Source organism: Panicum hallii, chromosome 8 (genome assembly GCF_002211085.1).
Source record: "Panicum hallii strain FIL2 chromosome 8, PHallii_v3.1, whole genome shotgun sequence".
Classification (NCBI taxonomy): Eukaryota; Viridiplantae; Streptophyta; class Magnoliopsida; order Poales; family Poaceae; genus Panicum; species Panicum hallii.
The window spans coordinates 1,362,455-1,387,359 of record NC_038049.1 but is presented as its reverse complement, the minus strand read 5'-3'; the positions used below and the strand labels follow the sequence as shown (position 1 = coordinate 1,387,359).

The 24,905-nt window shown below is 43.0% G+C and overlaps 6 protein-coding genes across 13 annotated transcripts; 3 read left to right on the top strand and 3 right to left on the bottom strand.

Annotated features, from left to right (window-relative positions):
- The first annotated feature begins 1,595 nt into the window (after positions 1-1,595).
- Positions 1,596-6,159, top strand: LOC112902674. Its single transcript, XM_025971842.1, has 3 exons — positions 1,596-1,722; positions 1,954-2,131; positions 3,442-6,159. Exons 2-3 carry the CDS (start codon positions 2,125-2,127, stop codon positions 5,550-5,552), a joined length of 2,118 nt encoding a protein of 705 aa, XP_025827627.1. The 5' UTR covers positions 1,596-1,722; positions 1,954-2,124; the 3' UTR covers positions 5,553-6,159.
- A 433-nt stretch (positions 6,160-6,592) lies between these two features.
- On the bottom strand, positions 6,593-9,137 carry LOC112902471 (phosphoglucan phosphatase LSF2, chloroplastic-like). 2 transcript variants are annotated; one of them, XM_025971570.1, is made up of 4 exons: positions 8,747-9,137; positions 7,581-7,670; positions 7,233-7,403; positions 6,593-7,160 (listed from the first exon to the last, which is right to left on the bottom strand). In XM_025971570.1, the coding sequence occupies exons 1-4, from the start codon at positions 9,023-9,025 to the stop codon at positions 6,954-6,956; spliced, it is 747 nt and encodes a 248-aa protein (XP_025827355.1). In that variant the 5' UTR covers positions 9,026-9,137; the 3' UTR covers positions 6,593-6,953. The 2 variants fall into 2 exon arrangements, with proteins under 2 accessions (XP_025827355.1, XP_025827353.1); XM_025971568.1 differs by having other exon boundaries at positions 6,600-7,160; positions 7,581-7,786; positions 8,773-9,132.
- Positions 9,138-9,153: 16 nt separating this feature from the next.
- On the top strand, positions 9,154-14,155 carry LOC112902472. 6 transcript variants are annotated; one of them, XR_003230584.1, is made up of 5 exons: positions 9,154-9,458; positions 9,998-10,128; positions 10,805-11,228; positions 11,736-12,011; positions 12,432-14,155. XR_003230584.1 is itself a non-coding variant. In XM_025971572.1 (3 exons), the coding sequence occupies exons 1-2, from the start codon at positions 9,258-9,260 to the stop codon at positions 10,109-10,111; spliced, it is 315 nt and encodes a 104-aa protein (XP_025827357.1). In that variant the 5' UTR covers positions 9,154-9,257; the 3' UTR covers positions 10,112-10,128; positions 12,432-14,123. The 6 variants fall into 6 exon arrangements, 2 of the variants coding, with proteins under 2 accessions (XP_025827357.1, XP_025827356.1); XR_003230585.1 differs by having other exon boundaries at positions 10,796-11,228; XR_003230586.1 differs by lacking the exons at positions 10,805-11,228; positions 11,736-12,011 and having other exon boundaries at positions 12,432-12,489; positions 12,607-14,123.
- On the bottom strand, positions 10,145-13,693 carry LOC112902470 (probable protein S-acyltransferase 1). Of its 2 annotated transcripts, XM_025971567.1 has the most exons (6): positions 13,421-13,693; positions 13,035-13,226; positions 12,576-12,890; positions 11,754-11,987; positions 10,778-11,279; positions 10,145-10,383 (listed from the first exon to the last, which is right to left on the bottom strand). In XM_025971567.1, the coding sequence occupies exons 1-6, from the start codon at positions 13,511-13,513 to the stop codon at positions 10,322-10,324; spliced, it is 1,398 nt and encodes a 465-aa protein (XP_025827352.1). In that variant the 5' UTR covers positions 13,514-13,693; the 3' UTR covers positions 10,145-10,321. The 2 variants fall into 2 exon arrangements, with proteins under 2 accessions (XP_025827352.1, XP_025827351.1); XM_025971566.1 differs by lacking the exon at positions 10,145-10,383 and having other exon boundaries at positions 10,443-11,279.
- A 1,331-nt stretch (positions 14,156-15,486) lies between the features above and the next one.
- LOC112903270 (glutamine--fructose-6-phosphate aminotransferase [isomerizing] 2-like) lies at positions 15,487-20,750 on the top strand. The gene is made up of 11 exons (XM_025972505.1): positions 15,487-15,963; positions 16,609-16,781; positions 17,317-17,428; positions 17,804-17,943; positions 18,504-18,665; positions 18,880-19,201; positions 19,326-19,576; positions 19,670-19,784; positions 19,888-20,143; positions 20,212-20,380; positions 20,466-20,750. The coding sequence occupies exons 1-11, from the start codon at positions 15,714-15,716 to the stop codon at positions 20,547-20,549; spliced, it is 2,034 nt and encodes a 677-aa protein (XP_025828290.1). The 5' UTR covers positions 15,487-15,713; the 3' UTR covers positions 20,550-20,750.
- Positions 20,751-22,699: 1,949 nt separating this feature from the next.
- Positions 22,700-24,842, bottom strand: LOC112902485 (protein ROOT PRIMORDIUM DEFECTIVE 1-like). Its single transcript, XM_025971601.1, has 2 exons — positions 24,641-24,842; positions 22,700-24,547 (listed from the first exon to the last, which is right to left on the bottom strand). The coding sequence occupies exon 2, from the start codon at positions 24,362-24,364 to the stop codon at positions 23,048-23,050; it is 1,317 nt and encodes a 438-aa protein (XP_025827386.1). The 5' UTR covers positions 24,365-24,547; positions 24,641-24,842; the 3' UTR covers positions 22,700-23,047.
- Positions 24,843-24,905: the final 63 nt, after the last annotated feature.

The following is a 24,905-nucleotide window of genomic DNA, read 5'->3' as shown; positions in this document are numbered from 1 at the left end:
CCCCGTCTCCTTCCTTGTGTAAAACTATGGTATTTCCGTTCTTGCAATGGAAATGGAGATGTCCTCGGTTCAAAAAAAATCCTCTTGGAAGTTCAAATGGATAAATTAGTTCATCTTGTTTGTGATACTGTTTTTTATACTAGCACGGGCTTGCTACGGATAATATAAATTTTTACCTGGATCTACATGAGACCACAAACTTTACGCTCTTTCACTCTGTGTACGTAACTGCGTGAAATATTGATGGTCCGGATTTCGATAGATTTGTTAATGTTCCGATTAGGATTCGGATTGATTTGTCCGGGTTCCGATTTAGATTCGGATTGACGGACCAAGGAATCATTGCTTGCTTGAAAAGTATAGCAAATATGCTTATGCAATACTACGGAAGGCCATATAAATATATTAATTAGTATATAAAATATGTATTATACACCATGTATTGGTTGAGGATTTTAGTCTTTTTCTATTTTAGTGTCAAGCGCTAGTTCTAAATATTTTTGGACCCTTAGTCACCCGGATTCTGACTAGGACTCCAATTGATGGACCATGTTTTAGAAATATGTAAAGATAAAGATTAGAGATAGAGATATGAATAATCCGATGCAAATCGTGCGTGTATGCGAGCATCCGTGTGTCCGTACTGTGTTTTAAGAAAACGTAAGCATGATGCTGCAGTACCACGGAACGAACACAACTGCAGGTTTATTATCATATATCCAACCGGCAGCAATCCAACCATTGAGCAGATTTTGGCAGGGGAATTCTTGGAAAAGGAATCGCGGGTACTCCATTAATAAAGAGCCTAAACTGGGCTGTCAAGCAGGCCCTCTTCTTAGGTGTGCTCTGCACATGGGCCTTCGTATAGGCTTAGCCCAGGTACTAATGTCTGTTGTAAAGCTGGCTGAGAGAGAGAGAGAGAGAGAGAGAGAGAGAGATAAGGCCCAATTAAGTAGACGCAGCAGGCCCGAATTAAAAATAACAGCTAGACACATGCAGGCGGGCAGTTTGCAAGAGCTAGGTGGCGTTGCCTCCAAGTGATCTTGATCGATGTGTCTCTATCTGTCCCTCCCAACATAATTCAAGGCTTCGTGCATACTTGATCACTTGCAGGTAGCATCCATAATGATGGGCATGCATCCATGGACCCATGACACACTCACATGCAACTCGATGGTCCCGTCAAAATACGACCACAGACATCGATCACTATCTTTTCGTTAGCATGCAACGCAACAGTGCTAGCGTGCGTGCGTGCGTGCCCTCTCTCTTTGGCCATCCAGTATCATGCTGTCTTCAAATGGAACGGCATGCTTGTCGCTACATCATCGATTCCTTCGCCAGTCACACTACTTTACTGAGATCGATCTACTGCCGCCGGCCCCGTGAAGGAGTTCCACTTCACCACCTGTAAGATAATTTTAGCATTTGATTAAGTCTATCAGTCGTGAACCTTGGACGGTACTGAGTAATGAACCCCATGCCGGAGGTTGTCCCCATCTCATCACATGAGAACAGGCCTGATGCCTGCATCATTCATCATCCAGGAGTGTGCGCAAAAGCTAATCCCCCGGCCAATAATCCATGTTATCTTGGCTGCCAACAAACACAGTCCACCAAATCGGAGACGAGAAAGAGCAAAAGCCCAAAACAGCACAGCGCAGCTACAGCAGAGCATCGCACACCACTGACCCTGAACTGCACGGCTGCACGCACAAAAAGGTGAGCTCCCCTCCCAGTAAAAAAAAGGTCCACTGGGGCCTCGGCTTGGGGGCGGCAGCCGGCAGGCAGGGAGGAAAGGAACGGGCAATCATCAGTCAGTTCCGGCTCAAGCTCCCTCTGCTCTGCTGTGCTGTGCTCACCACCGGAATTCGGGGATCAGTAGAAACGGAAGAAGAATTCTGCTGATTTATTTCGCAATAAAAATTTCAGCTTTTCTGTCTCCTTCCATAGTTTCTTCTGGTGCCGGAGGGAGACGGATGTCTTTTCTCGGGGCGGCCGTCCAGCGACCACGGAGAGCGGAGGCAGTTGGGAGTAGTCGTCCTACCGGCCGAGCAGCTGCGCCAATCTAGCGCCCGCGCAGCCGCCGGCCCTGAGGGACGACGACGGCGACCCGGCCGCCTCATGGAAGGTAGGGGCGCTCTTTCTTGCTCCAGGACTCGGTTTCCTTTTGAGGACGGATAGCTTCTGTTCTAGATCTGCGCAGGGTTTCCTGAGGACTAGGATCCAGGCGGCTTTGTTTTGCCTGTATTTTATTTTATATTTTCGCCCCCCGATTCTTGGCTAGTTCTTCGTCGAAGCAGTAGAATACATGTACAAAATCTCGGTCGGTTGTCTCTGCGGATTCTTATTTTTTGGTCGATCTTGTGTGAATATGTTGGTAAGCATTTGGGGCCTAGAGGCAAGGGAGGCAAAGGTTCAATTTTTCCTCTGGAAGTGTGTGACTTCTGACCTTTAGGATGCCTCTGTTGGATTTTAGCATTGAATCCCTTGTCCATGGATTTCATGGTTCCAGGAGAGTGCTTTCATGGATTTCCCCGTATTGAATTCTAACACTAGCATTTGCTTCATATAGGACGAAATTAAACTCTTTTGCATAATTAGGATGGCTGTGAATTTTTTTTTGTTTCATGTTTTGTTGGTGGTCTGTGCTTTTAGATAGGATTGGCTTTTTTTTTTTATGTAGGGCTGATTCGCTTTTAGCATTATGCCACTCACCTAGATTTTAGGATTGCCTGTGCAATTAGTGAATGAAATTGGGATGATATTCTGCAATGCGGAAAGGAAAGCAGTCCAATCCCATGGGTTTGTTTCGAAATGGTATTACAGGAATTACCATGCGCACATCTCTCAAGTGCAGTTGAATATGCCTCATGTTTGTTACCATATAGAAATCAATGCACATTTTGGTCATCTGTGTTTCTGAGTTTTGTGATGTTTAAGTGTACATGCCATATATAATTTTGTCAACTGCAATGCCCTTGTGACAGAATGTAAAAGAAGGTTTCAAAATGTAGGGATGCCAATTCTTCATTTAGATTTTAGAATCTCAATCATTTGAGCTCTATAAAAGATCAGAAAAGGTGGTGGCTACTGTTTGTTTTGAAACATAAACATCTAAGTTTCACTTGCATTGCTAGTCATGCAGTGGCTACTGTGCTAAAATTTTTCGCTCTGAAAACTACCAAGTTCCTCTTCTTCTTCTTTTTTTCAATATGTAGACTAAAGTTTTGATACACGTTTGGACTGTCTCGCCAATTTCTTGTCATATGCCTCCTTTCATGCTACACTTGCTATCTTCACTACTCTAGTGTTTATCTGTTACTTCTGTTTGTTTACTCACCTTGAATCCTAGAATTTCTCAAAGCTTTCATATTCAATTATATCCTTTGTTTACAAAAGTTACACTTAGTACCTAAGGAATTCAACATTATTTTGCAGACCAATCGCCTGACCATATATCAGTTGGTTCAGCACCAAAAAAGTCTAGTACTTCATCACGTGGTCGTCAACGTAACTTCTCATCATCGACATGCAAAGATTTTCTCCGGAAGTTTGTGGACAATGAACTTTTAACTTCAAGTCTAGAGGATTGGTTCTCTGGTCACAGTGAAGATTGCGATTTCAGGAAGCCAGCTTTTGATGTTCCTTTTGACCTTACTGAACTACAGAATTTCGATTATGCACTGGAGGGTGTTACTTTTCAGCAGCTAGTACGGATGCCAAATGCTCTATATGCATCAACATCAGATGTTTTTGAAGCTACTGCATATCTTGCTCTGGAGGATTTCCTTCATGCAGGCATTAAGGGGTTGTGGGAAACTTTCTGGGGTCCTGATGAAGCAATGCCTTTCTCAGTTGCCTGTATACACAGCACAAGCTCCAAGTTTTATCCTGCTGAGAAGGCTATTAGCAGCGGAAAGCTTGATGGTGTTTGTGCAACAGCTGTACTGCTGAAGAATTTGAAGCATTCACAAGGAAGATGGGATCATATCGTGGTTTTAGCTTTGTTGAGACCTGATATTGGAATGGTTTCCGCACAGGGGGACCAGGAACCATCTTCTGCTGTCTTAGGGGAGGCATTGTTCTTTGCTTTGCGCGTTCTACTGTCTCGAAGCCTCAGCAGATCCTCCACCGTTCTCCGCAATTCAGATTGTGTTTACTTGCTTCTTGTCGATTCACAGTTTGGAGGAGTGGTAAAGGTCCAAGGTGATCTGAACAAGCTGGATTTTGATCTGAATAATGTTTATGATTGTGCTGCTGAATGGATAAAGAAGCATGCTAAAATTTCAGTTTCTTCCATAGATCGGGTATGGAACAAACTTGGGAATGCTAACTGGGGAGATATTGGGACCCTTCAAGTTCTCATTGCATTATTTCACTCAATGATCCAATTTTATGGAGAACCGAAGTATTCTCTTGATGAACTAGCAACAGAACATAGTTCGCGGCTACAAAGTCGAAGATCAGAAAGACATTTGGTCGACAGACAAGCTAATGGTAATGGTTTATTTCGATTCCAGCAGCGAAGTCATTCTCCTGAGATTGTTGAAGTTCAGGAGGGAGCAGCTGTTGATTTGAAACCACAGGTAACTTTGAAGCTTGAAATAGGATCTGTTGTACTGATGGATGATGCTTACAGCCAGAAAGGTTTTCAAATCAATGACATTCTAACAGACAGTGATCCTCCTATTTATACTTCTACTCCTGTAGAAGAGCCTACCAAAACCTATTTGTTATATGTTGGCTCCAGCCCTTCTCATTTGGAGCCAGCATGGGAGGATATGAATTCCTGGTACCAAGTACAAAGGCAGACCAAAGTACTGACATTGATGAAGCAAAGAGGCATTTCTAGTAGGTATATACCACAGATGGTATCTTCTGGACGGGTCATGCATCCAGGCCCTTGTAACAAGCCTAACTCAAGTGGAAGTTGTGGTCATCCATGGTGCAGTACTCCGATCCTTGTCACCTCACCAGTTGGTGAGACCATTTCAAATCTGATACAGAACGGATTGTTCGGTGTTGAGGAGGCTCTGAGATGTTGCCATGACTGTTTATCTGCTCTTGCTGCTGCAGCATCTTCAGGAATCCGTCACGGTGATATCCGGCCAGAGAGTGTGATCCGTGTTAATAATGGTTCAAGGCATCCATATTTTGTGCTTATTGGATGGGGCCATGCTATCCTAGAAGATAGGGATCGGCCTGTAATGAATCTGTTCTTCTCATCTACATTTGCGCTCCAGGAAGGCAAGCTATGCGCAGCATCTGATGCAGAAAGTTTAATTTATCTTTTATATTTCTGTTGTGGTGGAGTTTGCCCAGAGCTTGACTCGGTTGAAAGTGCACTTCAGTGGAGGGAGACATCATGGTCGAGGAGAGTTATACAGCAGAGGTTGGGTGACGTCTCAGCAGTGTTAAAAGCGTTTGCGGATTATGTTGACAGCCTTTGTGGGACCCCATACCCAATGGACTATGATATATGGTTGAAAAGATTGCGAAGAACAATAAATGAAGATCATGGGAAGGAGGTCGATACATCATCAAGTTAATACCAGAGCACATATTGCAAATCCAAAAATGTGGAAGATCAAGAGTGATCAACCATTACCTTTTGTTGTTGTTGTAGATAATTTATTTGTGAAAGGTCCATAGCTCACAGTATTGTCCTTCTTGCACCATTTCTTCGATAAAGGTATTTCCAAAATAGTAATCTGCTGCTGCTATCCTCAATTGGATCACTGTCACTGTTTACTGTTCCATGGTTTTGTCTTCAACCCTCCACACAAGAGTGCAGTATATAGATCCTTGAGGATATTAGCAACATGATGTATTTTATGAATGGTCATGGGTAAATTGGTGAGCTGTGCTCTGCTTTAGCTGGTTCCCCTCCGAGATTCTGGGCCCAGTATGTGGGTGAATTCTTTTTCTCATGGTTAGTGTTTAAATGGTTAAATCAGTAGGCAAACGTGGACCTCTAGTGTGTGGTATAGTCGATCAATTTTTGGCCCTTCCTTTTTGTAATTGCTCCAGGATAGACTTGTGATTAGAGGTGTCGTGGCATAGTATCATTTTGAAACTCTGACTACATTATTTGTTGGGTGCATCAAGGTCCTGTAAATGATGTTCTATTCAGTTGCTCAAACTCCTATCCTGCTACTTGTGTGCTAGACTGTCTGTGAGTGGGGGACTACCAATTTGCCCCATACATCAAGAAATGCTTTTCTGATTGTGATATGTTGTTTGCAAGGAGAAACACGTGATGACTGCTAATATGATTCTGTTGTAACGAATGTCTTGTTTCCCAGTAGTTTGTCCAGTTTCGTTCTCAGACAGCTTGTCCAGTTTTTGAACTTGTTGCAAATTGCTTCAAGTAGCAGAACTGAAGTCCTGCAAAGAGATGCAAACAGACATGACTGGCTACTGCAACGCTACATCATGATTCATGATGAACAATATGGATGTGACCGCATTTAGTCGTTATCTACGGTTGAGAGCGTAAGATACAGCTAGCGTCTGCGTCTGTACATTGTTTTGAAAAAAGAAATGCTGATTCTTATTTAATGTCCACGTCTTAGTTGTAATCCACAGCGATCATAACAGTGAATCAAATTATCACGTTCTTTCGTTTTACAATAAATCAGATGATTGGGGTTCTTTCTACAAAACATCATGCCATCTCACCACAAAGGTGCCGTGGCTTGCAACAAATCTCATGTGATGACTACCTTTGAGCGCCTCTTTATTTCTTTATATTACCAACAGTCAACTGATGAATAAGACCATGCATATGATTTATTTTGATAGCAGCTGCATCAACCTCTAATCATATGCGTACACTATTTTCCTACCCTGAGAAGGGGGGATCAGTGTAGGAAAGTTACATAGACTGTAATGCAGCATGTGTGAACACACACCTGAAAGAGGCTATTGTTAAGGTTTCCTTTTTCAACTCATGCTTCACGTAGAGCACGTATCCGGTCATGAATTATCTTCTTCTCCCAGTCCGCAATGCCCTCGAAAGCATTCTCTGGTAGATTCTCAAAAGGCTCTTTCCATGGATCATCCTTCTTAGCTAGATCATAGGTGGCAGCACGAATAGCTCTCTTATTGGGTCCACAGGGCCTTATGGAGGTCAGCTTTTTGTAGGCTGTGTTAAGCTGCATGTGACAGATAAATGAGCACCTAATTTTCTACCACCGTATGTATACGAGGAGATGAAACAAACTTACATCCATATCCTCGAACCAAAACATGTAAGCAATTGCAACTGCCGGAGCCCTCCCAAGTCCAGCAGTGCAATGGACATAAACCCGCCCTTTGCGCTGTGATATAGCCCATTCTAATGCGGAAACTGCCTTTGGCAATTGTGACCTCAAGGAATCTGGGTCAAAGTCAACTGCCTGCAAACCAAGCAATTGTAAGCGTGCGCAAGAGGGCAAATGATATGAATGTATGCCACACTTCTTATGTAGAAAGAACAATAAAAGACACCGATTTAGTTTTCTTTACAATATCAGGAATTCAAAAGAAAATTAAACAGATAAAATGGTATATGCTCAATGGTTAAATAAGCTCACCGGTCTTCTGATATGCTGAATGCCAAGTTCTTTGCACCTGCTGAGAATAGCTGGGAAATCAATACCCCAGTATTCGATGTCCTTGTCCTGCTGCAAACAAAGAATGTAGGCAACATTCTTTTCATTTTTCAAATGATCGATATCTCCAGGAGTTTGAGGTTGTGACCCAACAATCAGGCTATCACTGATGACAGCATAATTCATACCTAAGTTCCATGTGTAAGAATTAATTTTCCATGAAAAAGCACATTTCTTCTTCTTTTTAGATGAAATTGCACGTCTTTGGTTATAGTAAATTATTGTGTCTAGAACAGCAACTTACTAATTACTAAATCTAGAGAAGACAACCTTATTGACTCAATGACAAAAGAGGAACCAGATGATTATACAAAGTAGTTATCTTGCTACCATTTTCAGTAGTTTAAGAAGAAACTCGCCTATGGGGGCATGTCACAAAATATTTTGGCAACATAACAAGTAATTTTTAAAAAGGAGGCATTTCTTTAATGTCCTGACATAGATCTGAGTTATTGTGAACTACCACAAAATAATGAGATAGCAGTTTTTAAGAAATCGCCATGAAACTGATACGCGAGGTTATGACATTTAGCAAAACCAAAACAAATACTGCAATTTCCCATTAGAGTGTCTCACTAACAGTAACGCAGTATTGCTCTATATTATTTCCTTCACGTCACAGAAGCAATAGTTTGTTAATTAAGATGCTTCTTAAATGTCAATATCCTGGATTGTTTATGCATCCTCTTGTCATGGAAAAGGGCAAATCCAGATCACATTGTATTCAGGTCAAAAAATAAAGAAATCAATTCAATTTGCAATGACTAGCACACTTATCACAGAAATATAGATGGACCATATGGCTATACCCCCAAAATGCTACTAACTGCCAAGGTACCAACAACTCAGGATAACCAAGCAGCAATTGCCCAAACACCCTGTGACTCTGTGAGCGAAGCAATACAGCATTCTCTCTTGAGATTATCACCAATTGTAATCTTTAAGACAAAGATTATACTATAAAATAGATTTGGCTGAGAAAAATGGAGGCTATGTACGACAATCCAATTTTGGAGCAAATCCAGCGTAGTTCCACCTAGTACCGTATCAATCGGGTGGCATCACTAACATCAGACTAGTACCATTACCCGGAGGAGTGATAATGGTTCCATACCAAGATCGTGTTGGTACTCGTACGGATTGCGCATCATCCGCTTCATGGTGGTGTTGTAATCCTCCATCCTCCTGCCCCCTTCAGCTCCGGCCGTGGAGGAGGAGCGGCAAAGGAAAAGGCCCATACTCCTCCGGTGGGTGTTGCTGCCGCCGGGAGCGCATCCAATGGCCATGGTTGCCCTCCTGCTCCTGGTGGTGATGCTGCCGGCGGCCAGACTGCACGAGGAGGCGGGGAGACGGGCGGTGTTCGCCATGGCCGCTGTGATCGCAGGATCTCAGAAGTCTGGAGGCTGGAGCGAAATGAATGGGACGGAGGAAAGAGGAGAATGTGTGGGCCTGATTGCTAATTGGCCCACCAGCGCCACCAGGACTCCAGGTGGGAACCTTCACGGCGTCACACCCGTTTGGAGTGAGCGAACCAGGCCATCAGACTGTCAGAGACACCAACGCTCGCCCCGCCCCCTCCTGTCCTGCCCAAGCTGACCGATGGCGGCCGCGGCGCCGGTGTACCGGCGGGTGCTCAAGGCGGTGCAGAAGCACGTCGGCGGGGGCGCCTCCAAGCAGCACTTCCGGGACTTCGTCGCCGCCGAGTTCCGCGCCCCCGCTGGCACGGAGGCCGACGCCAGGGCGAGGCTGCGGCTCGCCGGGGACTACGCCTACCTTCTCACCAGCGTCCATCACCACAAGGTAGGGGATAAAAGCGCGGTGTTTTCGATTTCGTCGGTGCTTCTGGAACAAAAAAAAAAATGTGATATGGACCCTGTTATTCGAGGGAGATCAATCATATGTTCGATGGAATGCCAAAGAAGAGTCCTTTCTCTCTCTGCACTTAATTTGACTGTCATTCTTCCGATGTGCTATGGGTCTCTTATAGAGAATGGGTTGCTACTCTACCAGAGTACGAGAGCTCATTGTTGTGAGAAATTTGGATGAGACTCTTCAGAGATCATTTGCTATCCACTGATTGGCTGATTGCTAGTTGTTGTCTGGCTCAATCCCCAATCATTGCTTTTAATAATTAGTGGTGTATTTTGGTTCATACTCATGCGACGGATAAGATTACAGATTGCACCGTGTGTCTGTTCATTTTAATCACAATTTGGATTCCTCTTTTTACTTCACAGCAAGCAAGTTCTTTGCATCGAGTCAATGTTTGTATTACCGCTAAAAAGGATACCGTCTTCTCATGTAACTCCCATTAATTCTAGTTCATTTTTCATTGTCAGGACCTGCTATTCTCATACAACATTGCTGTGGACCGATCTGATGAAATGAAGAAGATATTGAACAAATCTGCTGCCAGTGTAGGCCTTCAGCTTCCAGATGTCTACCAGCCTTGAAGGCTTCTGTTGTGCACGTAGGTGTGACCCATGACGCTGTCTTTAGTCATGAGACTTTGCTTTGAGTTGCATATTAGTTGTCCTGCAAATTTCAGCTTGTCAAATGTACTCTTTTCCCAATAAGGAGCGCCTGCTTTGGATTGTTAATGATGTCTTGTTCCATGCCGTATGAGAGAGATCATTGCTTTCCTTCTGCAACTGACTAAGCATCTAGATTGTGTTACTTCTTTGGTTCTTCCTTTCCAATGTCTCTTCCATTTTATCAGTCTGACCTGGAATTACAAAGGCATGAAACCCAGTCAGTGCACCTACTCTTTTCTTTTTGGTACGCCCACTTTTCTCATCCAAGGTTAACATGCTTGTAAATAATGAAATTGATTTTTTATTTTGAACAATACATGGGAGATATAAAAATTAATTCACCTTAGTACACTCTTGTTGAAAACATGTTTTGAGCTATAGATAAGAATAGTACTACACTTTCCATTTTTTATTTATCATGTATGTTATAAAGAATCATGTCAACCACAAATCACAATGGCCATATATAGTTATCTATAAACAAGTTTCCAGATATACACAGCTAAAGTAAGCTGTTTGATCATATCTTCTGGAGATTGGTCAGTTCTGTTTGAACTATTACTTTCTTTATAGCATCACCCTCACCTGGTGGTTCTGTGTTAGCTTCTGCAGATGCTTGGGTGGAAGTTATATTCGGACTATCAATTTCATTAAGATCGTCCTCGCTTGTTTCATCGTTGCATGCTGCGGTAGCTGTTGCAGATGTTCCAGCACCTTCATTTCCCTGTGCCCAAGCTGAAGGAAAATGCACTGTTTTTTCACCCCCAATCCTGTTCTTGTCCTCTGAGCTATCTTCAAAGGAACCATAGTCTATGTTCTGAAGTACTGTTGGGATCTGCACGCCCCCAAGAAGTACTTCTTTGTTTTCCCTGTCTAGATCAATCTTCTCCCTTGGGCTTGTCACATCCAGCTCAATGTATGGAGTGTAGAATCCAGCTTCAAGTGCACCCTCACCGACCCACGAATGGAAATTGGTCATTGGAGGAGGTATCTTGGTAAAGAACACTTCCGCAAAGTTTGCTGCAATTCTCTTTCGGTAGGGATTGTCTTTCTTGTCGTAATGGTATCTGAAGTTCTCATATGTTGTCTGTAAGATACGCAGTTAGTATCGCTAAAACTGTGGGATTTAACAAGTGCTAATATGATTACGATAGGCATTGCAATTGTTGGAAACTTTTACGCTATTTTTCAGATCAATAATGATACTTCAATTTGGACAATATATTGTTCACAACCTTCATCTGTATGTTTCTACATTGTAATACATGTTGTGTCGAAACCCATAATTGTTTCTTTCTGTATGTAGCTTGTAGTGTACAGTCTTTGCATTTTAATGAAATTTTTAGTAGCAATCTCCCATTCAAAAAGAAAAGAGAAACAAATTAAAATAGCAGAGCAAGAAATTAATTAATTTCCTGACTGAGCCACTAGTTCAAGATATTGAAACCATCTCAGTGTATCATATAGTCCGGTTAAATGCATTACTTGAAGTTTGGTATAATAGAATCAGGATTTGTAACGATGTTCTAAAAAATATATGCAGCAAAAGGAAGTAAACTACCTGATTAGTGCCGATCAGATATAGATGGAATACGGTGAGGCCACCGACAAACCAAACAACAATGGAAGTATATATGATTAGCGCAAAAGAGTATGCTTCCTTGCGCAAGGCCATCCACATGGAGCCACCATTGTCTTCCATTTGGCTGTAGACACTCAGCCATGCAAAAATAAAGACGAATATGCACAGGAAAGTTGATGTCGCTATGAAAAGGAAGAAGTAGCGGTAATTCCTCTGCAAGGAACATGAAAACAAATGGTGATTATTCTAGCCCAAGGAAACTATTTAAGAATGCAAATATTGATGCAACTTACTTAGGCAGTGTTTATTTGTATGATATTGTATTTCAGAAACACCACTTCGGATTAGTTTGACTAATCAGTTTTTAGTGCTAACTATGCTCTGTCCTTGATCTCAAAAGTCAGCAACTGAGACATATGTTAGGTGTGGTTCATTACTTCTTTTGAAATTTTGGAAGTTCACTTCCTAGTTAGGTCCAATCTGATGAACAAACCTAGTTGGAGTTAACAGCTTTCCCTGTTGATTTTGTGATAATCTGGCACTAACTGTTTGGTCTAACACAACTAAGTGGATCTTTTTTTTGGTTAATAGTATTATAGTACAACTAGAGCTGTATGCAACTATGCATAAGTACAGATTGCTTGTTGATCACTGCAGGTTCAGGAACAGCTTAAAATGAGATAAATACAAGGTGCTGTAATGAAGACTAAGCTAGGTTTGGGCCCTTGCAGTCTCTTACTAAAGCAAAATTCATTCCACGGCTTACAACAGTCTCTTAATAGTAACGAGTTTCTTACTTACAAGTCCAATGCACTGACCAACCCATGGGCAGTGGTGGTCAAACTTGTGGACACAGTTGTTGCAGATGGAGCAGTGTGAGGATCGTGGCGGGCGGTACCGCAGGCAGGTCTCGCAAAACTTCACCTTCACCGTGAAGCCATTCACAATGACGTCCTTGGTCCGGCGAAACCTCATCCGTGGGGTTCTCCCATCACTCCAGTCCATGGATGGTGTGTTGGAGCCAAGCAGTAATTCATCAGCTTCAGGTGGTGCTCTTGTGTTCCTTGGTACTATTCCTGGGTCTCTTGCAGATGTCAGGAAGAGGAAGACCAGGTCCTGCATGAGGCCAAGGTGACCTGGATTATTTCTGCTTTAAGCTCTTGTGGAAATTGGTATGTTTAATACTTTAATCTTGAAGAACTGTTGATCACAGATTCAGATATCAAGTAGTAGCAACTTGTTGGCAGCATGAATACTGACCACAATCGTGGTGATGATGACTATCAACACTGCTGCTTGATGCATATGCTGTTGGCCAGTACTACTAGAGTGGTGGAATTTGGCTTTCATCTGGTAGCAGAAGATGATGCTTGGGCTGATGATGAGGAACGTCGTGAGCAGCAGGGATGCGGCATCTGGTCCGAATATCAGCCGGCCACCGCACAGGAATATCTGCAGATTGAGGAAGCAGGTTTGTCAGTAAATTCTGCTCCATTGGTGGCAACGTTTGAAGAACTCCCAAATCATCTGAAGTTTGTAGGGCAGGCATCCATCTGAAGTTGTACAGTTGCCTCATGGGCGCAGGCTTTGCCTCTGAAGAACAAACTACTGGAAAAGGAGAGAAGAGGAGGAGAATCGAGCAGTACGTTGTTCCCCTTCCAGGCTTGGTAGAGCCTCCTGGGCTTGGCCTCCGGCTGCTGCTGCTGCTGCGGTGGTTCATCTTCGGGCTCTGGCTTCATGATAATGCCCTCTGCTCGCTACTGCTGCGTGAAGTTCGGATTCTCTCACGAGTCATGACATGGTGACGAGAAGGAAATGTGTGTCTGCTTTGCTTTCAACGGATGGCCGGAGCAGAAGCATTGTTGTTGCCGTAGGAAGGAGTACGGATCATTGGCACGTTTGCTCACACGCTGTACTGCAGGCCAATAACTGGATTACCCTTTTTAATTTAAGGAGTCCCCAAGGACGAGACAAGGGATGCCCTGTGCTGTGAGCATACAGGCATAGGAGTTAGGCCGCTTGATTTTGTCCTGTCCCGTCCAGCTCTCTTGTGTTTGGTTAGGTAGGTGTAACTTGGTTGACAAACGAAATGGGACGGGCAGGGCGGCGATGCCAGTCTTGTCCTGCCGCGATCCCCGTTGGAAATGGAAGCTGCTTTGCCAATTCACACAGCCTTATACTCCGGCAAGAGCACGCCGGCCAAAAGGTAAGAACTGAGGCAGGGCTCCGTCTGCTCTCTCTCGAGTGGCAGTTGGTAACTGTAAACTACATGTACACTTGTTTGATTCGCTGGAATTATCCTGGAATCGTATAGTACAATGTTAATTGTGCTTCCTTGTGCAACATCAATGATCATGCACATACGTTGTGCCATTGGTTCTTGCTTGGCGTGTCCTTCTGTTGTCACTAGCTGATGCATCACAGCTATAGCTGTAGTATGTTTTTGCTGCATGTTGACTGGATATATAATTAATTGTAGGCATGACGAATCATCCTGGAATCGCATGAGGATGCTGGGTTAGCAGCAAGGCTTTTGGCTGCTTGTGCGGTTTGGTGTTTTGGGATGCAGTTTAATTATTTTTGTGGTCAATGATGATGGGCGTATTGGTGTGTGTGGTGAGAAACCAGTCCAGCTAGTAGTAGAGGTCATCCATCCATCCATCCGACGGAGGATAAATTATGAATGAAAAATTGAGAGTGGAAATCATCGAAAAGGATAATAGAGATAGGGTATTCCAAATTATCAGGGCTACTTAGGCCGGTATAAGTGGAGATTTCATGAGGAGTTTTATGAGTATTAAATATTATATTAACATATCAACAAATATACTGATATAATAGGGTTGTTACGAGAAGAGAGAAAGGAAGTTTTTATAATGTGAGAGGAATTTCATCCCTATGATAGCTATCCGGTTTGATTATCAAATTTGCAGTCTTGATAACAATGCATAGTTTTAACAGTGTAATAAAACTATGCACTGAGACCGACGCTATCCAGCCCACTAAGCCTACATGTAACCACCATATTTTTCCGCTTCTGTATTGTATGAAGAAAAGATAAATAATATATGGTAACTTGTGTGTCGTTAAGAGATATGGAGTACTCTTGATTCTCAGAGAGAGGTGAGTCGCCGTCGTGGCTGGATCACATCGCTATTTTGCTGGATTTCCGGCGACGCATCACCCCTCGGCTACGATTGCGACCGGTATAATTACCCACGTTCGTTCGTTCACAGGATCGCAGAGGACACGAGAAAACAACCGCACAAGTGTGAAAGGGTGATAGCTCTGCCAACGTGCTCGGACCAATCGAATCGCTCAACTCCAACCTGGTTACGGTGATAACCAACGGAGTGCTCTTGACGCTCTGACAAATCAAAGGAAAGACAGTACGAATCAACCTTGGAGTTTCAAGATAAATAAACCTTGTACAGTCTTTAAAGTAGGGATATGATAGCCGAAAGCAGCTGCAAAGTCAGTTAAAATTTTGTACTATTTTCTATCTTTATGGGTATCAAAGGAATGTATTTGACTGAAAGCAGCTGCAAGATATATATTCAGATTGGTACCAAAATAAAGGAGTATATGAGACTGAAATAATGCAGCAAATTTTGTCACAAAAATGCAGTAGTCGGATCTCAGCTAAAGATCCAGAAAAAATGGTGCCCACTGCAAACGTGGCGCGAGTCGTAGCACGAGTCCACCCCGTCGGCCATCGAAACGACGCGGCGGCTTCTTCTCCTCTTCCTCGATCTTCCTCCGCACTCGTCTTCTCCGGCCGGCGGACGCAGACTACATAACCCGATTCTCTTCTCGTAGGGCCTGTACAGAAGAAAACCACTGCTACTAGCCTAACAATTCCTTGCCCCGTACAGTGCCTAGAACCTTTCTCTCCTCCGGAGCAGAAGGTTCTAGAAGCCCCGCCCGCCCCCGGCCAGGATGTGCGGGATCTTCGCCTACCTCAACTACAATGTGTCGCGGGAGCGCCGCTACATCCTCGAGGTCCTCTTCAACGGCCTCCGCCGCCTCGAGTACCGCGGCTACGACTCCTCCGGGATCGCGCTCGACGCGGACCGCACAGCGCCCTCCTCCTCTGCTTCTCCTTCTGATGCGCCGTACACCGGCGCGCCGCCGCTTGTCTTCCGCGAGGAGGGCAAGATCGAGAACCTCGTGCGATCCGTCTACTCCGGTCAGTTCTCTTTTGATCTTTGCTTTTGTCCTTCTCAACCTTCGGTTCCTGAATGCTTCCTGTTGCAAAGCGGATTTTTGGCTGCTTCACGCGGTAAAAGCTTCGATTTTGACCGGGTTTCAGGTCGTAATTCCAGGGAAATTTCGTTACTTGGTGTTATAATTTTGGACAATTCTGCTTTTCTTACTTCGCATGTTGACATTGGAATAGCGTACTTCCAAAAATTTAGGATCTCTTTTCTCCATATCTCGAACTTCACATGGCCTTATGTAACAAAAAAAAGGAAAGTTGGACCCATTCGGATCAAGCTTGTTTCTTAGTTTATGCAATTCGGCACTTCTACACCCCTTTATTTTCGATTTCCATGCAACTCCATGCTACACAAGTTACCATTGCAGTTTTGGTGCTCCTGTAATTCGTGCTATACCCCTTTATGCAATTCGTGCTATACCACTTTTCAAATTTCAATATGTTATGCAAGTCGGCACTTCTACACCCCTTTATTTTCGATTTCCATGCAACTCCATGCTACACAAGTTACCATTGCAGTTTTGGTGCTCCTGTAATTCGTGCTATAGGATAGGAGTTGGTGAGTAGCACAGAAGCTAAATCTTACTCCAGATTTCGTGTTTATATATTTCGCAGAGGTTGATGAGAAGGATGTGAACCTGGATGCTGCATTCAGCGTGCATGCCGGGATTGCCCACACCAGATGGGCCACACATGGTGTGCCTGCCCCAAGGAACAGCCACCCTCAATCTTCCGGTGCCAGTGATGAGTTCTTGGTCGTCCACAATGGCATCATCACGAACTATGAGGTATGCTTACTTTGTCGATGTGATATTACGTAATACAATTCTTGTGCATTGTTTGTTTTGTTCTATATAATCTTTACAGTTGTGAGTGCACATGGATCATTGAAACCACATGCCTGTACCAACTTGCTCTCCATGTGAAAGTCTATGCTTTGAGCCCCTCCACATGGGATGTCTCATTATCTTCCTTCCTATTTTTTTAAAGAGGGAATCTGCCCATTAGTTTAAAAACTCATAAAATAACTGGTACTAGGAAAAGTTACTGCGGTACATTATTTACTATATAACAAATGGAATATCTAGTTCTGAAGAGTATTTCACCAATTTTTTTGTCTAATTATTAAATGATGATTCACAATTCTCATGTTAGATTTCAATGTTGATCTTGTATTTATTGGACATCTATGACAAGCCTCAACCATTGAAACTTGAATGTATGCTAGTATTTTCATCCTCCTTATACCGTAGTACACTAATGTGCTGTATGATAACACGGTAAATTACAATTGTAACCTGATTTTTGGACATATTTGTGCAGGTCCTGAAAGAGACACTAACTAGGCATGGTTTCACCTTTGAGTCTGATACAGATACAGAAGTCATACCTAAACTAGCAAAATTTGTTTTTGATAAATCTCATGATGAAGAAGGTAATGCGTTTCTATCTTGAAATTGCAATATTGCTGTCATAACCATAAAGCAGAAAAGATAACCTTCTGATATTTATCTGGGCCATTGAGCCTGTAGTTTCTCTTAAATTATTTCCTTGGAGCATTGCACTATGGCTAAAACATTAGTATTGTCCCCCTAGGGAGGGAATAGTTGATACTACACACATATGCTATTTGTGCTTAACACTTTCTAGTAGAATGTAGATACTTCTTAGGCATGACTCTAAACTTGGCAGAAGAGTTCCTTCAGCATGGAAGAATACTTACTATTGCATTACAAAATATATAATTGCCGACTGAACCCATCTGACTTATCTTTATAGCAATTCTTTACATTGTTTATCATTTCCTCAGGTGATGTGACATTTAGCCAAGTTGTTATGGAAGTTATGAGGCAGCTGGAAGGAGCTTATGCACTTATCTTTAAAAGTCCACACTATCCAAACGAATTGATTGCATGCAAACGAGGCAGCACACTGATACTTGGTGTTAATGTAAGCGAAATAACATCCTTATACCCTTGGGCCATTGAGTAGGTTTAATATGAGGAAAATAAACTAATCTTCTTTTTTCTTTTGCTTTGTGTGTTCTTAGCTTCATTTTATGTTACAATGAGGCACTAAAGTTAAGCTGTTCTTGTCGTCATCTGCTTCAAAATTATGTGAAAGGGGAAAACAGCATAATAGTAAGCATAAAGCATTAAATAAGATGTTAATTCCATTATTTCCATGGAATAGTATCCTATAACTGAGTTTCATCATCATAACCTTCTCTCATCTAGGAAATTATTAACAAGCTCCACCATCACATAGTCAATATATTAATGAACTTGTTAATTACCACATGTTTTGCTCTACACTGTTCGACCTTAAGAACCATGCATTTTGGTAGTTCAAGATTGATTCTATTTCTGGACAACCTTTTAAGTAATGTGACGCTGTAATTTACATTTTGTTACTGCACTTGTATAGATCTTATAATAGTATTATTGAATTTGAAGCCTTTCCTATATAATATAATATACAAATCATGACCACTGTCTCTTGTCTTCCAGGAATTGAGTGGTCAACAAAATGGGAAACCATTTCATGACGTCAAAACCTTGACAACAAATGGAAAGCCCAAAGAACTATTTTTCTCCAGTGATCTGTGTGCTATTGTAGAGCATACGAAGAACTATTTAGCTCTTGAAGATAATGAAATTGTGCATATTAAGGTATTTTTTGAGGGCTTGTTTGTTAGTTTACATGCATTTTCTGGTTTTTAAGTTGCCAGTATTTTTGTTTATGAAGGTTTCTCTATTTTAATTTGAGATTTTCTAGACCTTGATAATCGTCAATGCTATTCTTGATTCCCTGCCACCATGATGTTATATCCAAGAAATATAATTCCCTACCTTCTACTATTCCTGATTGGTTTAAGCATTGCAGGATGGCAGTGTGTCTATCCTAAAGTTTGACCCTCACAAAGAGAAGCCAGCATTTGTGCAACGAGCATTGTCTGTTCTTGAGATGGAAGTTGAGCAAATAAAGAAAGGAAGTTATGATCACTTCATGCAAAAAGAAATCCATGAACAACCACATTCGTTAACAACAACAATGAGGGGCAGGCTAAAGGATGGTGGGGTTCTTTTAGGTGGACTGAAGGAGCATCTCAAAACAATTAGGCGCTGTAGAAGGGTGGTTTTTATTGGCTGTGGTACAAGTTACAATGCTGCCTTAGCTGCAAGACCTTTTGTGGAAGAACTGACCGGTAAGTCCAATCAATTACCCAAGCTGTATTGCCTTTATGATGAAAATTTTGGAATTCATCAATGCAATTAGAATTTAGGATCCTGTAGTTTAAGTCCTTTTTCCTTGCTTTATTTGGATCATAGGTATTCCTGTGACTATGGAGGTTGCAAGTGACTTGCTGGACAGACAAGGTCCCATCTATAGGGAAGACACTGCAGTTTTTGTTAGTCAGTCAGGGGAGACAGCAGATACCCTCCTTGCTCTTGATTATGCACTAGAAAACGGTGCCCTTTGTGTTGGCATAACAAATACTGTTGGAAGCACACTGTCGAGAAAAACACACTGTGGAGTTCATATCAATGCTGGTTGTGAGATTGGTGTTGCCAGTACCAAGGTTGGTCTATTTAAATTTTCTTCCTGTAATGAGTATCCTCATTTTTCCATCTCATATTGTATATCCTAACAAACATATCTGCCAATCTTGCAGGCATATACAAGTCAGATAGTTGCCATGGCGATGATGGCTTTGGCTATTGGATCTGATCAAATATCCACTCAAGCTAGAAGGAATGCTATCATCAGTGGACTTACCAGTCTTCCAAGTATGTTGCGTTGGATACAAAAGTTTATTATGCTGCCAAGCAAAATGCGCCTTTTTTTTGACTGATGCTCCTGAGTCCTGAATGCGTGTACTGTACGGTGCAGGCTGTGTCAGTGGAGTTCTCAAACTTGATGCTGAGATGAAGGAGCTTGCCTCTTCCTTGATCGATTCAGAGTCCCTCCTTGTGTTCGGAAGAGGTTATAACTATGCCACTGCATTAGAGGGCGCCCTCAAAGTTAAGGAGGTCGCGCTGATGCACAGCGAAGGCATGCTTGCTGGTGAGATGAAGCATGGGCCACTGGCACTGGTGGATGAAAACCTTCCCATCATTGTCATTGCGACACGTGATGCATGCTTCAGGTAATCAAGCGCTTTGGTTTTATTATTAGTTTCAGGTCTTTGCTTAACAAGTTTCCCCCCTGTTGCAGCAAGCAACAATCGGTCATCCAGCAGCTACTTTCACGCAAGGGGCGCCTGGTAGTGATGTGCTCAAAGGGAGACGCGTCTGCCGTATGCCCTAATGGGTCCTGCAGGGTTATTGAAGTTCCAGGAGTTGCAGATTGTCTCCAACCTGTGATTAACATAATTCCACTACAGGTTTTTCTAAACTTGTTTTCTTATTTTTCATGTTTGCCTTTTCACTACAGTTGTGTTGACTGGACTGTTGTTGTTTTTGGTTCAGTTGCTTGCATACCATCTGACTGTTCTCCGTGGATTCGATGTGGACCAACCAAGGAATCTGGCGAAGAGCGTGACCACACAGTAGGTAGGGGTAGAGGAGATGGGTGGCGTGTATCCATCCCTATGTTGTATCGAGCAGGGTTTTAGGTTAGCGCCATTTTGCTTACTGTAATTATTTATTATTATTCTTGGGGTGGGTAAGTATTACAGAATGTTAAAAAAGTGACTGAAATGCATGGTGCAAATGGTAGTATTTGAGAAAGAAATGTGCAGGAGTTTGTGCGCCGATCGGTTTGGGACGTGTCTTTCTTTCTTTTTTCTTTTTCTGAGAGAGAAGAAAGGAGATGAAACCGAGACCGGGATCGACGCTGCCTCCTATATAAATGCCATCCCTGTGCTTGTCGATTAGCTGATCAATTCCGTCCGATCGGCACCCGGGATTCAAAGCTCTCCGCAGCGGAAGGTGCCAAGGTGCTCCACCTTCTTGTCGCGACACACCTTACTTCGTTATGCATGCATTGAGACGAAGAAAACATGACAGTTCCGACTAGATCTGAGCATTTAGAGCCCGCTTGGTTTGCTTGCAATTTTTACCATACCAAAATCAAGATATGCCAATAAGATTTAGCTATTCATACATAAAATTGATCACTTTGATAAAAATTATGGCAAACTACTAGAAACTTCTTAAACCTTACAAGAGAAGAAAGTATTAGTTGGCACTGAACCAAATGAATATCTAAATTTTTTACCAACAATTTGGTAATGCCCTAAGTTTTGCAAACCAATATATTGGCCTGCCATGATTTTGATTGGGTAGAAATTGGCATCCAACCAAGCAGGCTCTTAATGTCTGGCGCTCCAGCCTGGCCTGTGCTTCCTTCATGAGCCATGAAGACCATCAAAATATGCTTTCTTTAAAAACAAAATATTAAATTTTACCAGATTTTTTAATAAGAAAAGACCAAATATTTGCAGAGGAGACTCACTTAACTCTGAAAATCGCGAATTTTATAAGCTCATCGAGCCCACTACCTGCAAGGCCGCGACCTTCACTCCCATCCAGCTCACTTTCCGCGAAAAGGCGTGTAGCCTGGTGGTTACAAAAGCCTCAGTAGCACCTCAAATCCTGGATTCGACTCTCTATGAGAGTGAATTTTCTAGAATTTAACGGTGCTGTGCTTACAGTGGTAGGCATCTTTCTCTCATACCATATACCATTCGTATGGGGAAGGCTATAGTCAGTACCTTGAAGATTTCCTTCAGGTCCTCTTTTCCAGGCGGGGGTCCTGATTCCATCGCTTCCATTGCAAATCAGCACTGAGAATACAAACTTGACACGAGAAATTGAAACGTGAGCAGAAGAAGTTAGGGGCGGGTAGGAGAAATGGAGAAAAGGAGATCTGTGGATCACCTGGAGTCCTCTTTCCCGCTAGTATGGAGCAGTTATGATCAAGAATCTGTGAGGAGGGAGGAGATCTTGGATCAAGCGATGCAAAACCCCATCTCTAAAGCCCAAACCCCAGGAGCAGCAGGGGCAGAGAGAGCTCTCGGCTCTGCTTTCCCCAGTGAGTTACGCACGCCTCGTGGGACGGGTAAACGGGTGCGCGAGTTGCTTGGACGATCTATTATTATCTTAGTATGTTATAAATGAAGTCATCAGGTTCGCCAATTGGGTTCAGAATAATAATAAAAAAAGAATACAATATACTTATATACACCGTGTTATAAATGAAGTCATCATAGGACGGTTGCATCCCATGCATGGTTGGTTAACACACTAATAAAGAGGATCAAAGTAAAAGAACTGCTCAAACTATTTAGTAATATATAATTATCACCTTTCCAAGCTAATTCTCGTCATATCTTTAAACTAAAGGGTTTTTGGAGGGTCTAAAAGGCTTAGAGGCCATAGTAGGTGCTGATAGGTGCCATTCAAGTTATCATGCCCTATGTATATAACCTTGGAGCATCGCTCTTGTGTGATAGCATGCATGCATGTCTTTTATAGTAATAAACTCTGGAATTCTGGACCGTCTAAAGATCTGTTGACCCTACCTAAGCAGAGTGACGTTGTTTCCCTATTGTCTCCGGCAATTTTGACACAGCTTCCCTGTAACTTGGGAGCCGAGGGAAACACAAGCACATATATATGACATACATCCACAAAATACAGAGATGAGCCGTATATAGATATAAAAAGACCACTATATCACACATCCGCAGAGGCCCATCCAGATTAAACCACATAGCTTGTTACATATCACAAATGGTGTCACGAAGGACACCATCGAATTCACTAATAACCATTACGTAGTCCATTACAAGGGACGGCACAAGTCCAAATCCTGACAAGAACATCAGGTCCACAGCAAGTACATTCCAGAGCCATGGCAGACATGTGAAGCATTAACACAGTCCTGAACTGTGGTGATGCTTCACATGTCTGCCACGGATTTGAACAGATCCATTCCAGAGCAAGATCAAATGAAGATACTGTGAGAACGGTGCCTGTTGATACCATCCGCGTCTAGTAACCAAGAGGCCCAAACTACACCTACATGTTGAAGTCTGCTTAATTGCTTATTCACTCTTTTCTTGTGTGTCACAGAAATGTTGGTACCGGAGCTCTTCCATAGACCGTAATACACTTCTTTCTGTAGAGTCACTATCAGTTTCAAGTTCAAGTATGGTATCCACCTGGCACATGTTGTTATGCAACTCATGACAGCTTCCCTGATCATACTCCTCAGCAAGCCAAGCTGCACTTTCCAGTTCACCAACGTTACGACATCCAGACAAAATCAGATCTAGCATTTTCCTTCGCACATCGTATACAGGATTTGGCTCAACCAGGCAGCCTTTACTGTAACTCTCCCTCAGAATGACTGTCTGGGCACTTCCCTTGGTCGAGATGTAGAAAATTCCCGGGTACTTAAGAAGAAGCTCCTGCAAGTTCACTTCCATAGCAAAAACTCGTCTGAAGTGCGACAGTCTCTCAAGTGGTATCATCTTTTCTACTGTAAGGCTCAACAGTTCATGAAGAATACCAACAATACGTTTCTCAATCCGCTCCACATTGTGGATTGGATGCAAATCATTCTTCTCATAAGGCTTGGTGTAGGGAAGCCTCTGCCAGTTCTTCAGTTTTTCCCTAAAGCCTTTCTCAATCTTAAATCCAGTAGGGAAGTTGATTGGAAAAGTGTATTTTGTCTCCGATTCAGCTAGCCATTTTTCAGTGTACTCTTTCTTCCTCCATTCTTCAATCTTAGCTACAGCTAATTCATCATCCCTAGAGACAAGTGACAGAGTATCAGGGGTTTCAAGATATAAATCATATGGATACTTGGGTAGCATGGAAGACCTGTAATCATCAGGCAGCCCAAGTTCCTTTCTTACTAGCCATAATGCGTGCATATTCAGAGTTCCATTTGTAGAGAGCATGAGAAGTTTCTTCAGCCGCTGAACTATGCTGGTCTCATTCTCCCTGATCACTGCCTCTTCCTCTGCAATCAAGTCAGTCATCTTTTGTGTGATCTTGCAGCAATGGTTTCTCTTCACAGGGTGCATGTAAATCTGGAAAATGTGGGGATATTTCTTGAGGAAAGCGCCAATCTCAATGTTCAACCCGACCTCATGTCTCCACTTTGAAAGAAGTTGGAGAGAAGCATATTCATTCCTCTGCTGAGATATCAACTCACATACAGCCAAGGCCAGCTTCAAGTTTCTCAGTTGAACCATTAGCTTGTCCAGCCTATGATCCCTTGTTCTGCCCTCCAGACGGGTTCTTGCTGAATCTACTGGCTTCTTCCATCTCCGCTGCACACCACACATAAAGGGACCATACTGAAATGTCCCACTCCCAGACAATATTCTCAGCCGCACAGAGAGGGCATGCATGTTTCCTGGACCGAATATGATTGATGCCAGCTGTTTGTATGTTAGAAATCCAATCCTTAGAATATACGAAGCTGCATCAAGAGCCACAAGTGCATCTGTATGGCAATGACAACCTGCCAAAAGCTCAACACGTCTTCAGTTTTGCAGAGCATGTGATTGGCATGAGCGCACAGAGGAGGATTTCTGTATATGGTTTCATCACAAACACAAGTAAGAAAGTGAGAACAAACCATGACACCATGCAGCATAGGAAACACAAGAAACCTAAAATTTTACCTTGCTAGGCACTTCATCGAACACGACATGTGCATACCCCGAGCCTGATGGACGAAGCCAGCTCAATGCTGCGGCAAGCCTCAGTGACCTGATGGGGGACGAGAGGACGCCGGCAGGGCTTCAAGATGGCTGTTGGAAAGAGCTAGGACGAAGCAGCGTGGGAGGATTCGGCCGGCGGGAAGTGGGCGGCCGGTGGCGTTGGGCTCTCGGAGTCGGAGGCGAGCAATGCAGGGAGCTCCTCTGTATCCGAGCGTTGCGTGCCTCT